Source organism: Chamaea fasciata, unplaced genomic scaffold (genome assembly GCF_029207755.1).
Source record: "Chamaea fasciata isolate MVZ Bird 193981 ecotype frontalis unplaced genomic scaffold, bChaFas1.0.hap1 SCAF_2, whole genome shotgun sequence".
Lineage (NCBI taxonomy): Eukaryota > Metazoa > Chordata > Aves > Passeriformes > Sylviidae > Chamaea > Chamaea fasciata.
Window position 1 is genome coordinate 46723934 of NW_027094087.1, and position 20697 is coordinate 46744630.

The following is a 20697-nucleotide window of genomic DNA, read 5'->3' on the forward strand; positions in this document are numbered from 1 at the left end:
CCTAGAATTTGTGCATCCAGGTGCAGTCTTTGGTCTTCTGTACTTACAAACACTTTGTGAAGCACACCTGTTATCACCAATTAGAGTTGTAGGAAACTTGCAAAACTTGTATTTCTGTGTGGGGAATGAAAAAAACCCTTGGGGATCTGCAAAGTTAAACCTGCCAAGCCTTGTGACAAAAGCAATCAGTGTCTGAGATGGCCACCTAGTAGGTGGCTTACACAGGACACTTGCCCCTCCGAGGGGGCTGCAATAACAGGTCGTCTTCCCAGGACACAGTGCCAAACCTCCAGTGGGAAAGGAGGTGGGAAAGAGAGAAAGCTTTTGGTGGTTCTGGGAGCAGCTTGGAGATGTCATCCAGCCCTGACAGCCAAGCTGAGACAGCGCCTGCCCTTAGCAGAGCTGTGGCTGGGGACTGCACACCAGTATGAGAGGCAGAATGCTGGCAGCAGTGGCTTCTGCCATGCACTGGCAAATCAGACCATCCTGCACCTGAGAGCACGAGAGCCTTCTGCTCACCACCTCCTGTGTGGTCACAAGGAAATCTCTGTCAGCAAGGAATAAAGGTTCAGACCACTCTTCAGTCCAAGTCCAAGTGAGCCGATGGTGCATCCCAGAAGCAACAAGAACAGGACCTGAACTGCCTGATCACAGGACACTCCTGGCTCAGGATTTTTACTGCTTGTGAAAAAAATAACCAACCAGCCAATCAATCAGGAAAAAAACACTCTTCAGGGTAGTCCAGAGGTTGATGTATCAGCTTCCTCCAAGAACATCTTTCCACTGCAGAATGGACTTGTTCCTGGTCCTTGTGCATGCCAGCCAGTGTTTTTCATGTCCATGCCGAGAAGTTATAGGGACTTCTGTGGAAGGAGACCTTTTTTGTGCCTAGCCAGAAAGATGCTGCAGGTGTCAGGGCTGGGATGAAGGTGTTTGGAATGGGGGAATGGCCTTTGGAATGAGGCCAGTCAGTCTGACTGACTTTAGAAAACCACTGAACTTCTGTGTTGTTTCCTGAGGTATGGAGCTGCTCTGTCTTTCCCAACCCTGTAGACAGCTGTTCTTCCCTCTTACGCTGAGACGCTCCTAAAGGCTGCATGTTTCTCACATCCAGCAAGTCGCCCACACTGCTGACTACATGGGAGAGGTACTCTGACCACAAAGCAGCTTATAAATGCATGCATGCCAGTGGCAAGATGGTAGGACATGTGGCCAGTGGATATCAGGAGCATGCTGTCTCCCAGTGGCAAAGAGGCTACTGATGGCTGGTTGGGCATGGCATGACTTCTGTAAGGATCAGGCAGGCATTTTGCTCAGTTCCCCTGAGGCTGTGCTAAGCGGATGGCATGGCTCAGGCTCCAGGCACTGTCCTAAGTTTCAGTGGATCGAAAACAGGCAAGGGAGGGACATGAGAGCAGCCTCACATTCACACCTCACCCAGGCATGCAGGGCAGGAAACTGGAGAATATGCATTTTGCACTTGGTATCATGTTTGTATCAGGCTATTGATATGACAATGGCAGTGTTTAGAAACGAATTAAGGGCTTTGGGCAACTTCCCACCTCTTCCTTCTCTCCAAGCCCTGAAGTACAAGTGTCTTCACTAGCAGGTAATGCCAGATTAAAACAACGAGACATACGTAGGTGGGATTTCTCTCACATAACTACAGAAGTACAAGCCCAAGTTAGCTGTTGCCTTTTGCAGCAGGTGAAGACTCAGGAGCTAAACACATTGCATCCATCTGCCTGGTGCTCATGTTGGGTCAGTGATTAGCAGGGGCCATTTGCCTTTCCTGAACACAGCTCAGAGGTTGTCTCTGAAGGCTTGGCTGGCTGCCTGGCCCTCAAAAGGAAAAACCTTGTGGAAAAAACATGTAGCTTTGTGGTCTGCAGACAGCAGCTCCCAGAGCCCAGCCCCGATCCTCCCACTGAGGGGGATTAAAACATTTGCAGCTGTACACAGGGAACAAGTGCAGCCCTCAGCAAGAAAAAAGAGGTCCTGACAAGGCAGGGTCGAGGAGGCAGAGGGGACCTGTGCCAGGGTCTGGTTTGAGGGGGGTGGCTGACATGGGAAACAGCACATGGCCCAAGTACAAGCCACTGGATGGCAGGAGGGAGAATGGGACTTTTGCTTTGCAGAATTCTAATTTGGAAGCCTTTTCCCCTTTGGCTCATGGAGTGCCTAAGTCTAACACTATTTAAAAAAAAAAAAAAAAAAAAAAAAAAAAAAAAAGGAGGAGGCTGGGCGAAACCCCAGGGAAGGGCACAGAGGATGTTTATGGTATGGCCTGACCTCCACAAGAGTCTGTTTCCTTCAGCATCCCTTCCACAGCTCCTGCTTGGCTCTTGCAAGGGCACCAGAGCCCCAGAGGATGCTGTCCCCATGTATCACGGCTCCAGAAGGGAAGGAAATTATAGAATGCTTTGGGTTGAAAAGGCCCTTAAAAATCCTCTATTTCCAGCCCTCCTGCCATGGACAGGTACACCTTTCACCAGACCAAATCCCTGGAGCTAATTCCACATGCCCCAAGAGCTAATATTTCATCTTAGAAAAAGTGTTAAATCTATCTAGGCTTTGAAAACACAGTGATATCAAATCTGAATTTAAAACAATTTATGCATAGATCATAATAACATTTTAATGGGGAAAAAATACACAGTCATTTCAAGCTTGAGGAGTCTAAGTACTACGGGTTTGTATAAATGGCTGATATGTTATTTGTTTATTGGGCAATCTGCTTTTTTATATTGTTTGTCAGCCTATATAATTTTAGGTGAAAGCTTTTTAGCATGCTGCACCTGCCAGAAGAACTTTCTTAATCTACAAGTTTCTGCTCCGGTGTGCATAGATAATAGACCACTAATTGCCTTCTTACTCGCTCTAACACTGTTAACCAGAACCTGGCTGCTCCGTGAATTAGGCAACCATATTAACAGTGCTGCTGCACAAATCAGCTGAGCACTACATAGTTGATTTCTTTTGAGGTTCACAAGAGGATCATTTAGGTTAAGAGGCTGGTTTTGGCAACAGTAACACTCTTTTATTAAATTGTAGGTTTCCTAATCACAATGGGGAACAGGAAGTGATCGCTTCATAGGACAGCAGCCACGAATGGGAGACCTGAAGCCTTTCACTGGGTTTATTTCTCGGGACAGGTTCCTTCCTTCCCTTGAGCCCTTGCCAGTGTTGGTCAGCTCTGGATCTTTGGACTGAATATTACTCGAAGAGAAGGTCATCTTCTAGTTTGAGCTAGTGGTGGGACCATATGGCTGTGGGGTTCCTGAAAGCTTCTTTGCTGCAAGGTGATGTCTCACTTCCTTCAGTTGCTATGATGAAATTACTCTCCCAAAGGTTTCTGTAATGCCACGTGGATTTTATTGGCTGTGAAAAACTGTTGTAGATGCAATATAGGAGAACTGCCTCAAATCAAAATGTCTAATGGTCATGCTTGGCTAGAAACCCAGTGGCTGGGTGTTGCTGTGTTGCAGCTCACCGAGCAGCGTTTTAAGGCTCAAGTGTTCATTTGCTCTTTGGCAGTGCGGACACCAACTTTGTCAAGGGTCAGTGCAGGCACCCCAGAGCTTTTGCAAATTGAAATGAACTGAGAGTACCCAGTGTCTCACAATCCCTCAACAAGCACTCAATGCTTGCTAAGAGCCAAGTCCAGAGGTGCCATCCCAAGGATCGAATGTCTGATGCATTTCTTACCAATCAGGAGAGACTCTGGCCGTTTGACTCTCCCTTAATGTACTACAAGACCAAACAGTCTCCTAAGTCACACCGAGTGTTTTCTGACTGCTGCTTTTTAAAGCCTCCTGTTATTCCAAAGCTTGGACCAAATACTGAGTTAATGATTACTGGGTGAAGTTTCAGTGGTTATTTTGAGGGGACAACCTTTTCCAGCCTTCTGGACACCTGAGGCAGGACATTTAATCAATGTCTTTGTCCTTGTCAGCTGATGCATTAAATCAGGTGGTGTTCTAGTACATAAAATCATTTCAAGCATTGACAATGTGCTTTCCAGTGTGCAGGTAAGGAGCAATAAAACCTACATGCATCATTCAGAGAATAAAAATCAGGTCAAGTTTTCAATTAAATGTGCCAGCCTATATCCATTAGGTGTGTGCATCATCCTTTCATAAAGATATTGAATTTTTGTCTAGTCTTCTGTGTAACTGTGGATTTAAATCACAGCTTTATGAACATGAGCTGGACTTGAATTGTGAATCTTATACAGAAATAAATATATAAATACTGAACAGAAGTAGTGTACAAAACAGTGAAATTGATATATAATTAAGGGGTTTGGAAATACTAGATGGAAATATAATTAAGAAGATTAGGACAGAGAAAGAGAAAGCAAATGAAAGAAAGTGGTGGAAAGAAAGGCAAGCAGAGGAGTTTTGCAGATCACTGGAAATTTTTGAAGTTGCATGGATCCTTAATATGTCTAAATTGAACTTAAAATAGTGTATTATAAATAAATAAGCAAAGCCAAGAGATGTTACACTGTACAGGAAATGTTTAGATTATTTTATATACAATGGAAAACAGTGGTCATTTCCACAGAGCAAGTGAGAAATCCTTATTATTTAATCGGCTCCACTTACTTTTGTCCTAGTGAGTTATCTGTGAGGAAATTCTAGTTACTTTCCCTTCATTTTTTAAAACATGAGAGGTCCAAAAAGTTTTCAGAAGGCAGATGTCTCAATTTATAAAATATATCATTATTTCAATATTCAGAATTCAACCTGTGCTAATGACTGAATGAGCCTGTAAGGTGTAGATGGATACATTTCTTTTCTCTTGTTGGATAAACAGAAGAACTAGACCCATTGAGGTGTACTACACAGGCAAGGAAATACAAGCAAGGAAGCTGACTGAACAGCTTCAGTTGATACCACATCTGTGTACTCTGTGACATGGCATTTTGTCTGCTGCCCTCCTCCTCCTCCCCTTGGCTCTTCTCTTATCTACAACACGTTATAGACAAACTCAGTTAAAAGAATGATGCGTTTGTTCTACTTTGCCTCTGTAGGCCCTTGAGTCCAAGACTTATTCACTGCTCAGGGGACAGAGGGATGGGTTTTCTTGTGGATTTCTTCCTAGCACTTCCCTCTGTGGAATTTGAAAGGTTCACAGCACCTCCAGAGATTATGTGGTATCAGTTATGGAGGGAAGAATAAAATCTGATGCCTTGATTTTCAAATGAATTTCAGTCATTGCATAACCATATAAATACCTTCTGAAATCCGTTTTAGATTGTGTCATAAGGCTAAAAAGTCTCCCCTAGTTCTTAGTGTCTTCTTGAAATGCTCAGAAGTGCTTACTGGAGCTAAGAAAAAGCCTGTGTGGGCAGCACTAGAGGGGTCAAGACACTTCCAGAGCCCAGTTCTTGTGTAATTAGATGTTCACAGCCAGACTCCTCAAAAGCTTCGCCTTCTCTTGGGAGTACCTCAAGCTGCTGCAGACCAGCTGTCCAGAAAAGAAAGGTGTTTGCAGTTGGAAACCCATTCTGGAAAATTCAACCCAAGAGATTGACCAAGATAACATCATGTCCCTTTGGTCAGATCTGCTGGAGCGCAGCTCAGGTCCTGCTTCCCGCTTGGGCAGAGAGAGGGATGGTGAGAGAGCAGCCTCCGTCTCTCCTGTCCTCTAGACCCATGTGTTTCACTGTGGGCAGGGAGCAGACCTTCAAATGCTTTTCTCTGCCGGGTGTTCACCTTCTGTGTCTTTTGCATAATTCACCTTCTTCCTCCATACCCAGGGCTGGAGGGTGGAGCATGAGGAATGCCTCCCAACTTTTCCCTGCAGGACTCAATATCACAACTGCTGCATGATGAGCTCTCATTCAGTCCTCAGGTCCAGGGCAGGGATTTGCTGACTGTTGTGAACATGTAAAGGACTTGGCTGCTAAGTTTTAAGATGTATCTGTGGAACCTGTGTGATATGCAGCAGATAAAAGTTTGATTAAATGTAGGCAGCTTTGCAGAGAGATTGGTCTGGAGAGACACTGCTGTGGGACAACATCTCAGCAGAAATTCTAACATACTTCAATCCAGCAAAGAAACACAGCAGCTAAAAAAAAAGAGCAGGAAAATTCTGTGCAGGGTTGCTGTCTCCAGATACCAGCTATTCCTGTCCCCTACTCTTGTTTGGGATCAGCCATACGCTGTTGCTTTTGCTTTCAGAGCCTTGCCGTGGAGGCAGTGACTCCATACCCTCCCTACATGGGCAGCTACTGTGTGTCATGGTCTCCCACCTTCACTTTCATGCCAGTCCAAACAATTATAAGGAAAGTTTCCACACATGTTTGGTCAATGGAAAATTTCAGCTGAAATACTTCAAGTCCAGCAAAGTTACAATGGAAAAACAAGAGGGGAGGACTATGGTGAAAACTGCCAGGTGCCACTTGCCTGGCTAGGTTCTGTCTGAGCCCCAAACCTCACATGCCTCAAAGAGCCTGGGGTCTAGGGGAAAAAAAAAATTAAGCAGTCAGGAGACGTGAGGAGGAGTTCTTTCAGGCTGATGATTCTACCCTGGATTCCTCAAGCTGTAACTTTCTGGATAAATAAATAAATAAATAAATAAGTAAATCGATTTTTTCCTACTCCTATCTGGTAAAATAAACACTGAGTAGAAAACAGAAAACTGTGTTGGGCAAACAATATGAGACAGCTGTGTTTTCAGCAGGAAGGTTCACAGTATTCAAAAGTAATTCCTCAGCTCTTCTTACAAGACAGTGAAATTGTATTTCCCTGGTGATAATGAAATAATTAATTTTGGGGAAGATGGAAAAAAATTCAAAGGTGTAAATTAGAAAGTGTAAAAAGAGACTACATATATAAAAGACTCAACTATTCTCAACTTTCCCAAGTCAAATTCTGTATATATTTCCTGGACAAGGTCTTGTTTAAAATGGGTGCGTAAACATGTCTTCCTGCAGTTCAAGCTCTCTTCTCTCACACCTGCAGTGTGAAGAAGCTGATGTGTGGTGGGAAGAGCAAACTGAACCTGCAGTGTGCCAATGCTGAATTGCTCAGAGGCCTAAAGAATCTTCTTGCCAAAAAAAAAAAAAAGCTGATGAACCAGTCTTACTTTAGGGCAGGTGGAATAGTTCGTGCTCTCGTTTTTATCGTTACCTCTAAGAGGGAAAGACAGATTTGTTTTCACATGGTTATTGATTATTAACCAGCTTTGTGAAAGGTTACCTTTCTGCTAGATACAGCCATGGTGGGGGGTTAAAAATCAATCCCTGGGAAAGCTCTGTTTCCCAGTCAACTTCTCCCACTGAGGTCCCTTGCCACAGATAGAGTTTACCTGTGCTGGTTTGAGCACAGATGAGAGAGAAAAAGAGGTTATTGTGAATATGCTCCAGTCACCTTCAGTATTTCTTTTCTGTCTAAATGGGGATTCCAGAAAAGGGTTTGGGCACTGAGAAGTCATTAAATATTATACAGAAAGAGAAAAACTAACCAGATTACTTTTGGAAGTGTGACTGTACTATACTCCTTACTATCTTACACTCTAATTAGGCAGTCAGGGTAATTGGGAGAAATAATAGAACTGTCATTGACAGGAAAGGGAGCTAATTGAGTAGGGATTCACAAATTATTTGTGTTGAAAGGCAAACAAAATGCTCCTGTCACCTTTCCTAGGGAAAAAAAGGTAATACTGCATCCAGATGGCTTTACATTTCACTGATCTCAGCAGCCTGCAGTGATGTTTGTCAGACACTGCCGGGAAGACTTTCAAAGAACAGTGACTGACATAAAACCCTTGTATTAACCATTTGGAGGTGGGAACATTGCAAATGCCCTTGAATTTCAAGAGGCATGTTGTATATGCTGGCATACATTTGAAAACCACATAGATATGACGTTAGGCATGTGACCTTGCTTTCTGAACCCCTGGCTATTCAGAGATTTGTATTATATTGCAAAGTTTTAGGCTTCATCTGATATGGAATGAGTTAACTATGCAGGTTGTCTCTTCTCTGTCAAACACCAAGCTAGAGGAATGTGATCAGATCTTGACAAGTCCTTAAAACATACTTGAATCTAACATGCTAACTCAAGTATTGCAGTGCAGTTATTGTGTGATGCTACTGCAGGATGACAGCAGCTGTGTACCTGAAGCGTTTGTTACTGCTGCTCGAATATCTGAATTCCTGTGCATGAGGATAATTGCAACCTGCTGTTCTAATTAACACTGCTGCTGTCACCATCATCCCTTAATTACTGGTACAGGATCAGGATCATGGATTCCTTTTCATCTAATCTCTTGGACTAGCAAGGTTACTATGAGAATTTCTGTTGGTGTGTACAAATATCTTAAGGGTGAGTGTAATAGGATGGGGTCAGACTCTTTTCAGTGGTGTCCAGCGACAAGAAAAGGCACAACAGGCACAAACAGAAACATGGGAAATTCCATTTGAATATGAGGAAAAACTTCCTTCTTTGAGGTTGACAGAACACTGAAACAGGCTGCCCAAGTAGGTTCTGGAGCCTCCTCTGGAGATGTTAAAATCTGCAGGTTGTTCTCAGCCTGAACTACAACAAGTGTATTAATTGGGGTTTGGGACCATGCATCAGACACAACACCAAGTTTTTCAGCTCCATGGATGAAGTTGGGGGATTTAAGCAAACCTGCCAGCCATAAATATCCCCAGGTTATGAGGGTCTCCTACATTCCGTTAAAACTTCCTAGAGCAGGTAACTGCTCAGACATCCAGATGGGATTTAAGGTGGGGGAAATTCTACCTGATCTATTGTTTATATGTTCCTATGTGCAACATGTCCATTACTTTTCTCTGTTTTCAATGGTTAAAACTTGACTGAACATCTATCAGTGGGAATAAGGCTGTTTGTAACAGCCATTTTCTCTTTGCATGGTTGCCTACAGACTGTAGGGATGGCCAAGTTTTTTGTCATTCCAAGCCTACCAAAACCAGACTTGGGGAGTAAAGACAGGGAAGTTCTCAGCAGGGAGATGACTATGTATATACAGGAGAACCTGGGCTCGCCATTCAAATTCCACAAACGAGCTAGAGGCAAGGATGCACCTTTTAATTTCTTACATTGTACCTACACATCTCAAGACTCTTCTAGCTGGAAAATTAGACTGTTAAATGCAGTCATCTGCAGGGTCAGCAGTGTCTCACACGGCAGCACTTAATCTGAGGAACACTTTGCTGCAAGCTGGTGAGAGGCAAAATGTTTACATAAAGCTGCAGGGGAGACTTAAAACATGGAAAAATCAGCCGAGGACTATTACATTCATAGCACTCCGGAACTCCTTGGAGTAGAAAATTCTGGGAGTTTAGTAGAAGATGTTTTGGTGCCTTGTATGTTCACCTTTCTGCAACTCTCACAGGTGACATGTATTGACCATTTCAGGGACAAATTTGTGTCTGCAGAGCCCAATACTGGGGCAACTGAGGCCTTTGGCCATTTCCATCATTCCCATCGGTCTCCTCCATCACCCATTTTCCACAGCAAGGGGATCATTTCCCACTGCGGTGGGACCCATTCACTGTTCGGAGACTTCTCCTGGGAACCCACAGCTGTGGAAGGACTCAAGCCAAGTATCAGTGATTTCATCCCAGGTCGAGAAGGCAGGCAGAAGTGATCCCTGTGATCTGGCTCCAGCCGGGCTCACCTCCCCCGGGAACCCTGGGCTGCCGGACATCATCACCCTCAGGACGTGGCCGAGGTTCCCAGTGCCGGGATACCCAGCGGTATTTTCCTGCACTGCAGCTCACCACCTTGTTGTCAGCACAGCAAAGCGTGCCCTTATCGCCTGCTCAGGCAGGCAGAATGGAAGAGAATTAGCTCTAAATTATAGGAAATTCATTTGCCTTGGAGGGTGAAGTGTTTGCTCTGTTTAGAAACGTTCGTTATAGAGCGAGGACCGCATTAAGACACCGGGTAATGGTCCTCCCAGGAGATGAATCAATTTGCTCTGGGTTTTATGGCCTCCGGTTTGTTTGTCCGTGCCGGTTCCCCGTGGAAAACCCACAGCTGTAAATGCTCCGGGTAACAGATCTCTGGGGAAGGGGCTGTGGATGCTGCTCTGGGGTCGGGGCACAAGACGTCTCCGGATCAAAGGACAGCCGTGCCTGCAAGGGAGCTGAGTGGGAGCATCGCGGGCCTGGATGGGGGAACCACCACAAAGGGAGCTGCACATCCCCGCTGGCCGCGCACTGTCTGCGAGCCCTGCCGGGCCGCGTACCCCGCCCGGAATGCCAGGGGAAGGAGGGGGCAGGTGTCGGGCGCAGGGAGCCCGAGCAGCAGCCATGTCTATCTGTAATTCCCGCTAATAAAATACTTTTTCACTATCCGCGCTATAATTGGTTTACAGCCTTTTTTGTTTATTTATCCATAAGAGCTGCTGTTAAATGGCTTGGGAAAGCAATCGCTTAATGGCTCAATATTGAATCAAAGGCTCAGTATGCTTTCCAAGAGAGGGGGGACCCGCGTGAGTCCGGAGCGGAAACTCGAAGTGTAATGGACTGGCCGGGTTTATGACCCCAAGGAACAGGGCGCAGGAGCGAGGGACCGGGACCCTCCTGCCTCGCCGCTCAGGGCGTGCATCACTACTGGCCGAGCCGAGCCGAGCCGAGCCGAGCCGGGCCACCCCTGCCCGCCCTACACAGAGCCGCGGGAGCGCGCCCCGACGGCGGCGGCCGAAGCGCCGGTGTCCGGGAAGCGGCGGCCAGAGGAGGCGGGCCGGGCAGATAGGAAGCGTGCCTGCACCCGAGCTGGAGAGAGCGGCGGCCGGGCCGAGCGCAGGGAGGCAGGGAAATGATCTTTGTCCCTTTCGGTAGCTCTCCGCCTCCTCATAGCCTCGTCACCAAGTCAACCGGCACCAGCTCGGAGCACATTATCTCCGAGGGTCAACACATTGCAGCCCAAGCCGCGGGGAAGGCTCCCAAATTTACCTCTTGGACAAACAATCCGCTGCCTATCGCTCGCTCTGGTGATAGCATTGTGGTCCCCCACCGGCCGGTGCTGGCCTTCGCCCAGGGCTCCGGAACACGGGTACCCCCGAGGGAGCGCCCTGCCTGTCCCTGGACGCCCACATCCCTAGCGGAGATGCCCTCGCAGCCAAAAGTGCCCTGTCGCTAAACCCCTCCAGGAGCCGAGTCTGTCTCTGCCCTCCGAGGGTTTTCCTCTCTGCGCCCGGGGGTCACTGGGGGACGAGCAACTTCTGGGCAAGCGAGAGGGAAAAGATGTGTTCAAGGACCATCCGTCCCGGAGCACCCCGCGCATCGGCGCAATCCCCTGAGCCCCTGCCCGGTCCCGCAAGCCCACCGCGAGGCTCCTCACCCCAAAGCGGGGAGCGGCACTCAGCAGAAAGGTAGAGGGACTCGGGGTCGGCCCGGCTGAGGAGAAGGAAGGGGGCTGCGGGACCAGGGCCACCCCGGGTGGCCTCCTACGGCCCGCGCCCCGCCCCGGAGGGTTGCGGGAGGGCTCACGTGGGGGAGAGGCGCCTATGGGGAGGCGGCGGGAGCCGGGCAGGGCGGTGGGGCCCGGCGGGGCCGCCAGCTGTCAAAGAGGCATCCCGGGCTCCGCCAGCGGGAGCAATCCTATGTGTCCCTAAGCTGCGAAGCCCCCTTGGCCCCGCTCGCCATGAACACCGAGGAGCAGTATTACGCCTCGGCGCAGCTCTACAAGGAGTCGTGTGCCTTTCAGAGAGCCCAGGCGCAGGACTACAACCCCAGCCCCCCCGCCTGCCTGTACATGGGTAGGCAGCAACAGACTCCTTATTCCAGCGCTTTAGGGGCTCTCGAGCAAGGCAGCCCGCCAGACATTTCACCTTACGAGGTGCCCCCCATCACTGAGGATGCCGGGGTCTCCCACCTTCATCACCATCACCACCACCACCCTCATCTTCCTCCTCCCCACCAGGATGCGCTGCCTTTCGCAGACGGGGCGGACACGGGGGCTATAGAGGAGCCCCGAGTGCAGGTGCCTTTCGCTTGGATGAAGTCCACCAAATCGCACGCCTGGAAGGGACAGTGGACCGGTAAGCCCCGCCGCATCCCTCTGCCCCCCCTACCGCTTCTCTCCCGCTCGGCGCTCAGGAGCCCTCCCTTGCACCGGTCCGGCTCCCACCGCCCGCATGTAGTGTGGAGAGGTCCTGGAGGGTCGTTTGCCCTCCGCCAGCCTCTGCAGACCCTCTGCTCTGGGGCTGCTAGTGTTGGGTTGAACGCTGGGGCGGGAGCCGGCACTCCAGTCCCCGCCGGCGGGCTCACCGCTCCCTGCGCCTCAGCAATTATTAACAAATTATTTTTCACCAATTAACTAATTGTGGCCAAACCGGGACGTCGTGACGCCTCCCGGGAGCCGCTTCCTCGGGCAGCACGGTGTCCCCGCGGGCGCGGTGAGCTCCGCTCGGGGGCCGGGTCGCGGAGGCACTTGCGAGGTGGAGCGGGCGGGGAAGCGGCAGGCAGGGCTGGCGGGAGGGGACGGCCCCGCTGCTCCGCGTCCCTGCGCCCACTCCGAGCCCTCAGGGCAGCCGCCGAGACCCTCTCGGCTGCCTCTCGGCTCTCCCCGGCGCAGAGCCCACCTCCCCTCCTGGCCCCTCTATCCCGCTCCTCCTGCTCCCCGACGGGTTTTAGCCACAAATGCACCTCTCCAAGTGAAAAAAAACAGGGCACGGAAAACAATGCACAAACAAAACAGAGTTGCTAGTGAGGGGAAGAAACTCTATCTAGGCAGAAAGTTCCGCTGCCCAACAATATTTCTGTCTCTGCCTGCACAATGTTATCGTGTCCTGCGCCTCCGTCACGCCTATACGGCAAATATTATATTAATGGCTTTGTTCAAATAGACAGTTGGAAAAAGGACCGGAGTATTAAAATCTCCACGAAATAGTTTGGGAATTGCATGGGGCAGCCCGAGGGGGAAGGCAGGACAGGTGGCTGTCCCCAGTCTCCCAAGAGGCGCATCCGTCCCCAAAAGTAGAAGAGTGTCTTGTCCCAGGCCGGGGACACGGCGGCAGGGATGGTGCCAGGACGGAGGTGGAAAGACGGAGAGAGAAAATTAGATTGTTTTCCATGAGTTGAGTGAATTTTGGGAATAATAGTAATAATACTACTAATAATAGTAATAATAATATTAAGCCAAACTTTTGAACTACACCTTTTATTTTTTTTTCCTCTTTCTGCTGCACCCGAAGAATGACAAAATCAGCAGGAAAGCGAAACTTTCCCCGTGGAAGCCTAAAATTGTTGGCTGTTGTGCGCAGCCCTCCCGGGAGGAGCAGGCAGGGGCCGTGCATGACCCGGTCGGTGTGATGTGTGTGCAGGGTTCCTGCCGGAGCACGCCGCAGGAGGAGAAAGGGGCACCGCGCTGTGCCGAGTGCGACAGAGCGCTCACAGCAAACTCCAGCATGTTTTGTACCATGTATGTGGCAAACTGTACGGCCCGACGATTTATTTTTCATGGAAACCTTTGGGATTTAGGCGTCTGTGGATGCTGCGGGGCTTTGCTCTGTTGCCAGGAAAAGGCGCCCAGGGAGGGAGGCCGCGGCCGAGCCCGGCCCGGTGCCACATGCCGTGCCCGGCCCCGGGCTCCACTCTCGTCCCAGGCTCGCCGGCCTTGTCCCGGGCCCGACCGACCTCGGCCCTCCGACAGACCCCGGGCGTTCCACCCTCCCGGTAGCTCCAGTTTAGTTTAAAGAAACAGAACAAGGTTTTGGCTTGGGTTTTTTTTTTTTTTTTCAAATATAAACTCATTCATGCATAAGTTTATACTTACCAACATTTTTATACACATATACATTGATTTTAATATTTATATACGCATATATATACACATCACTTTGCAAATATTATCTGTGTATTTAAATATATATTTTAAATACATATATAAGTTTTATACATAGGTTTACCTTTACAAACACTGTATATATAAATACAGAACCGTGGGAATAGGAAGATGAGTGGTGGGAGAGTCTACGTATCTCTCTTGCAATGGTTATTTCGTTCTGGCTGTTTTAAGCACCATTCCCCGCAGATGATAACAAATCCAAAAACGTTCCCAGAGGGGCGCTGGCAAAAGCGGCCCGGAGTTTCCGTGCCCACCTGCGGCCCATCTCGGTGCGCCCGCCTGTCCTACCCGTGCCCCAGCGCCCACGCAGGACTGCAGCGGCCGCGGAGGGAGCGGCAATCCCGCTGCTGCCGCTTCTTCCAGGAGCAAGAAACCCAAGGTTTCATCAGCGTGGTGAAATGGAGCGGCTGAGGTCCAACTCCCGGCCCGGCCCGGCAGGCCCACTAATTATAATAATTATTATTACTTGGTTTTAGAGGGGTTTTTTTTTTGGGGGGGGGGGGGGGGGTTGGTTTTTGGGGTATTTTTTTTTTGGTGCATCATTTTTGGTTTTGTTTTGGCTTGAGTTTTTTTGAGGGTTTTTTTGAGGGGTTGAATTTTTCCGTTTTGCTTTGGTTCGTGTGTGTGTGTGGTGGATTTTTTTCTTTTTCTTTTCTTACTTTTTAATTATTTTTTTTTAAATTTAATTTTAACACGAATCTGAACAATGGCGGCCCTGGATCCGGGAGCCTTTCTGAGCTCTCAGTGTCATCCAAATGGTGGCACGTGGGTTTCTCCCTCGGCTCCAGAGACGGCGCTTCCCTGATAAACTTCATCCAAATCATTGCTAAAAAATATTGAATTATTGTAAAAGAAAGTAACAGCAGCGGTGCCTGCCGCCAGCAGCACCACCTCACTCAGCCCAGCAGGAGAGCTCCCCGAGGCCTCCCCCTCACCCCGCTTGCTTCCCCCCGCGTATCCTCCGCGCCGCGCAGGGGTCCCGGGCCGTGGTCCCCTGGGCGGGCCCAGGCTGACTCTTGCTTCTCTCCAGGGGGATCCTACATGGTGGAACCGGAGGAGAACAAGCGGACGAGGACGGCGTACACGCGGGCGCAGCTGCTGGAGCTGGAGAAGGAGTTTCTCTTCAACAAGTACATCTCCAGGCCGCGGCGGGTGGAGCTGGCTGTCATGTTGAACTTGACCGAGAGGCACATTAAGATCTGGTTCCAGAACCGGCGGATGAAGTGGAAGAAAGAAGAAGACAAAAAGCGAGGGGCGGGCAACAGCAATGACCCCGAGCAAGACTGCGTGGTGTCCTCCGGGGAGCTGCAGGCCAAGGAGGATCTCCAGGCGTGCCCCTCCGGGAACCTTCCCTCGGGAGCCTCCAGGGACCTTCTCGCCCCCAGCTTAGTCCCCAGAAGGCAGCAGGACTCTCGGTGAGCCGCGGGGAGCCCCACGGCCCGGGACGAGGAAAAGGATGGGACATGGAAAAGAGCTGAGAAGCTGGCGCCAGCTTCCCTCCGCCGTGCCGTGCCGTGCCGTGCCGTGCCGTGCCGTGCCGTGCCGTGCCGTGCCGTGCCGTGCCGTGCCGTGTCGACCCACTCGCGCCTTCCCCCGGAGAAACGCGGTGTCTCCACTCCGAAAGTCGCGTCCTCCGGAAAGTAAATGTAGGATGCCCAGCTGTGACAAGGAGAGGCTCGCTGTGGGCGCTAGCCCCGGAGGAGGCCGTGGGGAGCCGCCGGGATGGCGGCGAGCTGGGTCCCGCTCCCCCGGGCCGCCGGCGCCTCAGCGAGCCATACGGGACAGCTTCCCCCGGGGAAGGCGGGTCTCAGGTGGCCACCGACGGTGTGTGCCATCCTGGGTGCACGGAGAGGTCTGGAAACCGCAGGAGAAGCGAGCACACGCTGCCTTCCTTGCCGCGGACACCGGCTCGGTCGGAGCGCGCGTCCCGCCGGGTCTGTCGGTCCACAAGCGCGGGCACGGAGCCGAGTGTCCCGGACCACCCACGGGCTGGCACGCCGCTGTCCCCGTCCCTTCTAGTCGCCCCAGGGCATCGGCTCTACCGAGGACTCTCTCAGGACTGTTACTTACTTCTTTGGAAACTGGAACCTGGTTTCTTTCGTTTTCTTTTGCTTTTGGGAAAGAAAGAGGGGGGGAAAGAAAAAAAAAAAGAAAAAGAGAGAGAAAAAAATCCAAAAAATTTAAAAAGAAAAAACCCACGTGTCCTGCGGGCAGGATTTGTCTCCCCCGATGACCTGTTCCCGATGAGCGGCACAGGTAGCCAGACTCTCCTCCGGGCTCCGCCAGCGGCTGCGGGGACCCTGCGCTGCTGCCCGCGGCTCCGTGCCCGTCGGGGCTCCGGGGCACTCCGCGGCTCCAGGGCTGCGCTCGCCTGCTCGAGGGGTGAATGTGAGCCCAGGGATGCAACAGAAAAAGTCGCGGGTGCTCTCCGGGCCGCGAGCAGACAGAGTGGTATATCTGGGGTAGGGTTGGTCCCAGGGACATTGTCCTTTGGGAAAGAGCTCCTGCCTCTCTTCCTTCCAACTCTTTCGCAAGCTCGGACTCTGCCTTGGAGAGGAGAAACCTCCCTGCAGCATGAGCTCCTGTCCCAGCGTGGCTCTCCGCGTGTTTTTTCTCTGCAGACTTGTTTTTACACCCCAGCAGAGGATGGGGGCCGGCTGCCTCCCGAGGCACTGCACGGAACCGGGGTCTTTTCCTGGGTGCTGTTTGTCGGCCCGGCCTGGGGTGCAGGAAAGCTCGGCCCCTCCGGGCTGGAGCGGGGAGAGAGCCCGGCCGGAGCTTCCCTGCGGAAGATGGGCAGCGGAGTCCGTGCCGGCCGCCCCGGGCCCAGCCTGCCTTCCCCGCTGCTGGGAACAGCTTCCCCGTCCCGACAACGGCGGGGACCCCAACTAAGTGGGGAGCAAACCACAGCCGAACTAGAAACAGAAAACACCGGTTGGAAGGAAGTAGGAACTGCCCGGTTTGCCGTCGGTCGGGCGGATCTGCCTTCTTTCCTCGACAGGAAGGTTTCTGTCCTGTACCCGACAGCAAAAACCCCTCGAGCATCCCTCGGGGACCGTCACGGGCCTTCCCGCACTGCGGGCCCGGGAGTGCCATGGGAGGAGGAAAAAGAGGAGCACAGCCTGTCGCACCCTGGCCAGAGGATGTTCCCAGTCCCTCGGCTGAAAGCGAGGGGGAGAGCAAATAGCTTGGCGCAGCTCCTTGGGGTTTTCTCGTCTTATATGAAACTTCTAACACTAAGGTGGAAACTTGAACTGAAGGTGTAATTTGTCTATTGCTTTTCTTTCCTCTGGGGACATTAATATCTGTGTGCCAACAGGAATATTTCTGGTAATTTTTCCTGCAAGTTGCCTGAGAAATTTATCATCCAAGCCTGTATATCCTTATTCATCAAAATGCAGTCAATGAGTGAGAACTTTTACTAATGATTATATGAGCAAAATTCAAATAAAGCTGTTATGCTTAAGAAGCAAAGCACCGTATTAATTAAAGTAATATTTCTTAAAATTTTGGGGGACATGAAGCCATTTTAAAAACCTCAGAACTTTTAATCACTGTTCATTAGCATTAACCTGTCACTGGTAACATGAAGTGGAACGATTTCCATGTACCTTTTACAATGTCTGGCACTGGCATTACAATTCGGGAGCCACTATAAAAACAGATCTAGCTGCAGAAAGGACGTCTTTCACACAAAATACCTCGATTTTTTCCTATAATTTGTTGAGCACATTGCCCTGGCTGAGCAGCATACACAGTAGCTGAAACGTTGCCTGTCCTTTCTTCAGTGTAGTGCATTCAGTTTTGATTTTATTTGTGCACTGCTCTGATAACGAAAAATGTGCACAATTGATATGAGTCGTTTGACCACGGTGCTGAGGTGTTTTTAGCAGTAGAAGCAGAATCGGAACTGCATGGTTTAGTTTTAATGAATAAAGTATTTTTCTTCTAAGAGCTGACATAGTTTATTTGTTTAACAAGTAACTTCACCTGACAGCACAGCCAGCCCTACAGAGTGCTGGGGAAAGGCAAGGCTGACTTGGGGAGTTGTAGAGCCACTAGAATTCTTGAGCCTTGTCACCTCATCAAAACCAGTTGTCCAGATATATCCATCTACCTAGGAGACACCTCCCCTTATGAAATAGTTTATGGTTTATTTGTAAATAAATTAACCCTGGGATAGAATATCCATGAAACATTCTCAAAATACTTTTAAAATTAGACGAGAGAAAGTGGAGAGTGAGACATTTTTTATTTCCTTCTTGGGCAATAGTGAAGTCTTTAAGGCAGGTGCGGGAGAGGTATGTCCCCAAAAATTGTATGTGTTCAATGTTAATTATTTTAAGGAAAAGCTGAGAAAGATTTAGGTCAATTTTCCTGTCCCTGGGTGCACCTTGACAAGGCATCCACCCCATCAGGAACTATGGAGACATAAATTCTACCTATGGCTCCAGGGAAGATAGTGAGGTTGCAAGTCTTGACTGAGCTTTGCACAGGCAACACCTTTGCTGCTCCAACTTTGCTCAGATCCATCCCCCCAGAACTGCAGGGAAAGTGTTCTCCTGCTTCTGCCCTGAGACACTGACTGCCATCCCGTGGAAGACCACAAGGCAGGACCTCTCCCGCCTCCAGGCATCTGAGGAAAATGGCAAACTGCTGGGCAAATGCCGGCAGCCGCTCGGGGCTGCTGTCACACACAGGCCAGAGTCTGCTGCCAGCCCCGCCTTACTTCCCCCACAACAGGACCATGCTCCACGGTCCTGCAGCAATGGCAACATGAAAAGTAGGATTGCAAGACTCTACTTGCCTCCTTTATTACTAACCCATATTTTTGCCTGAAAATCTCTCCATTTATAGATAATTATGCCCATAAATCAATTCTGAAAGCAGTGGTTTAACCTAAGGTGTGAAAGACTTTCCGGTCAGACACTGAAGGTTGCTGCCTCCTACTCTGACATTGCTGCTGCTTCCACAAACTCAGCTGAACAGAGATGTTGCAGGCTGAGAGATGAAATATTGCTCAGAAATGCTTTGGTGCTTTGAAGTGCAACCAGGAATGGGTTGCCAGCCCTGCAACCTCCACCAAAGCAGGGCCATTGTGCTCCCTTAAGTCCTTATAGCTTAGAGAGACCTTTACACATCAGCATAGGCAAACCACGCAAATACACGTGCACACACATGGCTTCCAAAAAGCTGTAACTCAGAAAGGCAATACCCTTTCTGCTTTCTTCTTCCCTGGATGAGGATAAGAACAGTAGCCAGATCTTCAAGGATGTTCTTTACAGCAATCAGGAAGAAATCTAGGGAGGAAAATGAAATGAAATGAAATGAAATGAAATGAAATGAAATGAAATGAAATGAAAATGAAACGTGGAAACACTGCAGTGTCTGTGTTAGTAGTTAATGCTATCTACTTTCACCCACCCACTACTTACATTCATTTAACACTTAACATTTTTCATCACTGCTCCTGTCCCACTGTCTTCCAGCACCTTTTCCAGTGTCTTTCTGTGCACTGTGCCAGCACCAATGTGCCCCAGCAGTGCTTTAACTGCAAGTACAAAGAGTGGTGGAGCAAAGGCTAAAGTGCTTGGAGACAAGGCGTCTCCTAATCTTTGCCTTTCTACATCTCCTCTCCTCCCACCATTTCCTGTCCTGGTATGCAGCTCCTCTGTTCCCCAGCACTTTTGGGATCACAACGTATGCAGGAACAAATAAAATGCAGAGGAAATGAGCTGAGTGCCTCTCTCCCCAGCATGCTTTGGTGATGAATCAGGCCTGGCCAGCCTCATTCATGGAGTAGGAAACTCAAACACGTGGTTCCTCTACTATAACATCTGACGTACTTGCTGCCTCATATCAGGGCTTGTTCCAGAAATCATTTGTTTCCAGCAGCAGCTCCCCTGCAAGGAGGAGAGGCTGCACTTGTGCTCCTTCTGCATGAGGTGTCTTTAGGCATGTTCACAGGAGCCCTGATGTCTGGCTCCATCCACCAGGATTTACTGGTCACAAGAGGCAGGTGCCTTTGCAAACAGGCATATTCTTCAGAAACAACCCAACAATAGATAGAATGGGAAGAAACTCCACAGATATAGGTGACCAGGACCAACAAGGCAAGACGATTGCAATGACCACTGCAAATGCAGTGCATTTGCTAAGAAACATTGGCAAAGATGGGGCTGCTTTGCTTTGTCTCATAGCAGAGAACAATGGGAACAATGAGCTGCTGACAGTGGCATCTTCATTTTCTCAGGAGAAAATGAATGAAATTAAAGCATCTTTGAGCAGATGCTTTTCTTCTCCAGGGTCTGGTTTGACCCAGACCCAGGAGGAGAAAAGCATCTGTTCAAAGAACCCTTGGCAGAGTGATTTAAGATTCAAAAGTAAAACACATCCAGCTGGCTCAGAAATCAGAGGGTGCAATGGTTTGTGTCTCCACTACCAGGGCTAGGCTTGGTAGTGGATACTGGCAGAGTTGTCTTCAGGAGTGATTGGGAGCACTCTGGTGTTCTGTTTGAGCATGGGCCATATGTGCCATTATATATTCAGCTGTGCCTGCTTTGGACATTCCCTGCAGACCTCAAAGCACCAAGCAGAGGCAGGCAGGGATTAGTGACTTCACTGCTGTAAGAAGAAATCAGAACCAGGGGATGGAGCTCCCCTTGGAGAGAGCAGAGGGTTCCCACAGCCCTTGCTGGCAGACCAAGCTGTCTCAGGACCAAGGTGGAGCCAGGGGAGGTATACCAGGTCCTGGACTGTGCAGAGACTTGTGTTTGAACACCACTTGCCTGGGCCCAAACCCTTCTCCAGAGAAAAGCAAACAGTTACCTGTTGGGAGCCTCAGCTGGGTGCGGCATCG

General features: G+C 49.7%; 1 protein-coding gene across 1 annotated transcript; it reads left to right on the forward strand.

The window, feature by feature from the left end:
• Positions 1–11530: 11530 nt before the first annotated feature.
• Positions 11531–17605, forward strand: PDX1 (pancreatic and duodenal homeobox 1). The gene is made up of 2 exons (XM_066175932.1): positions 11531–12030; positions 14869–17605. Exons 1-2 carry the CDS (start codon positions 11634–11636, stop codon positions 15255–15257), a joined length of 786 nt encoding a protein of 261 aa, XP_066032029.1. The 5' UTR covers positions 11531–11633; the 3' UTR covers positions 15258–17605.
• Positions 17606–20697: the final 3092 nt, after the last annotated feature.

Coding starts and splice junctions, on each gene's coding strand:
- PDX1 (XM_066175932.1), top strand. CDS start 11,634: ATGAACACCGAGGAGCAGTATTACGCCTCGGCGCAGCTCTACAAGGAG. Junction 12,031..14,868: donor CTGGAAGGGACAGTGGACCG/GTAAGCCCCGCC, acceptor GCTTCTCTCCAG/GGGGATCCTACATGGTGGAA.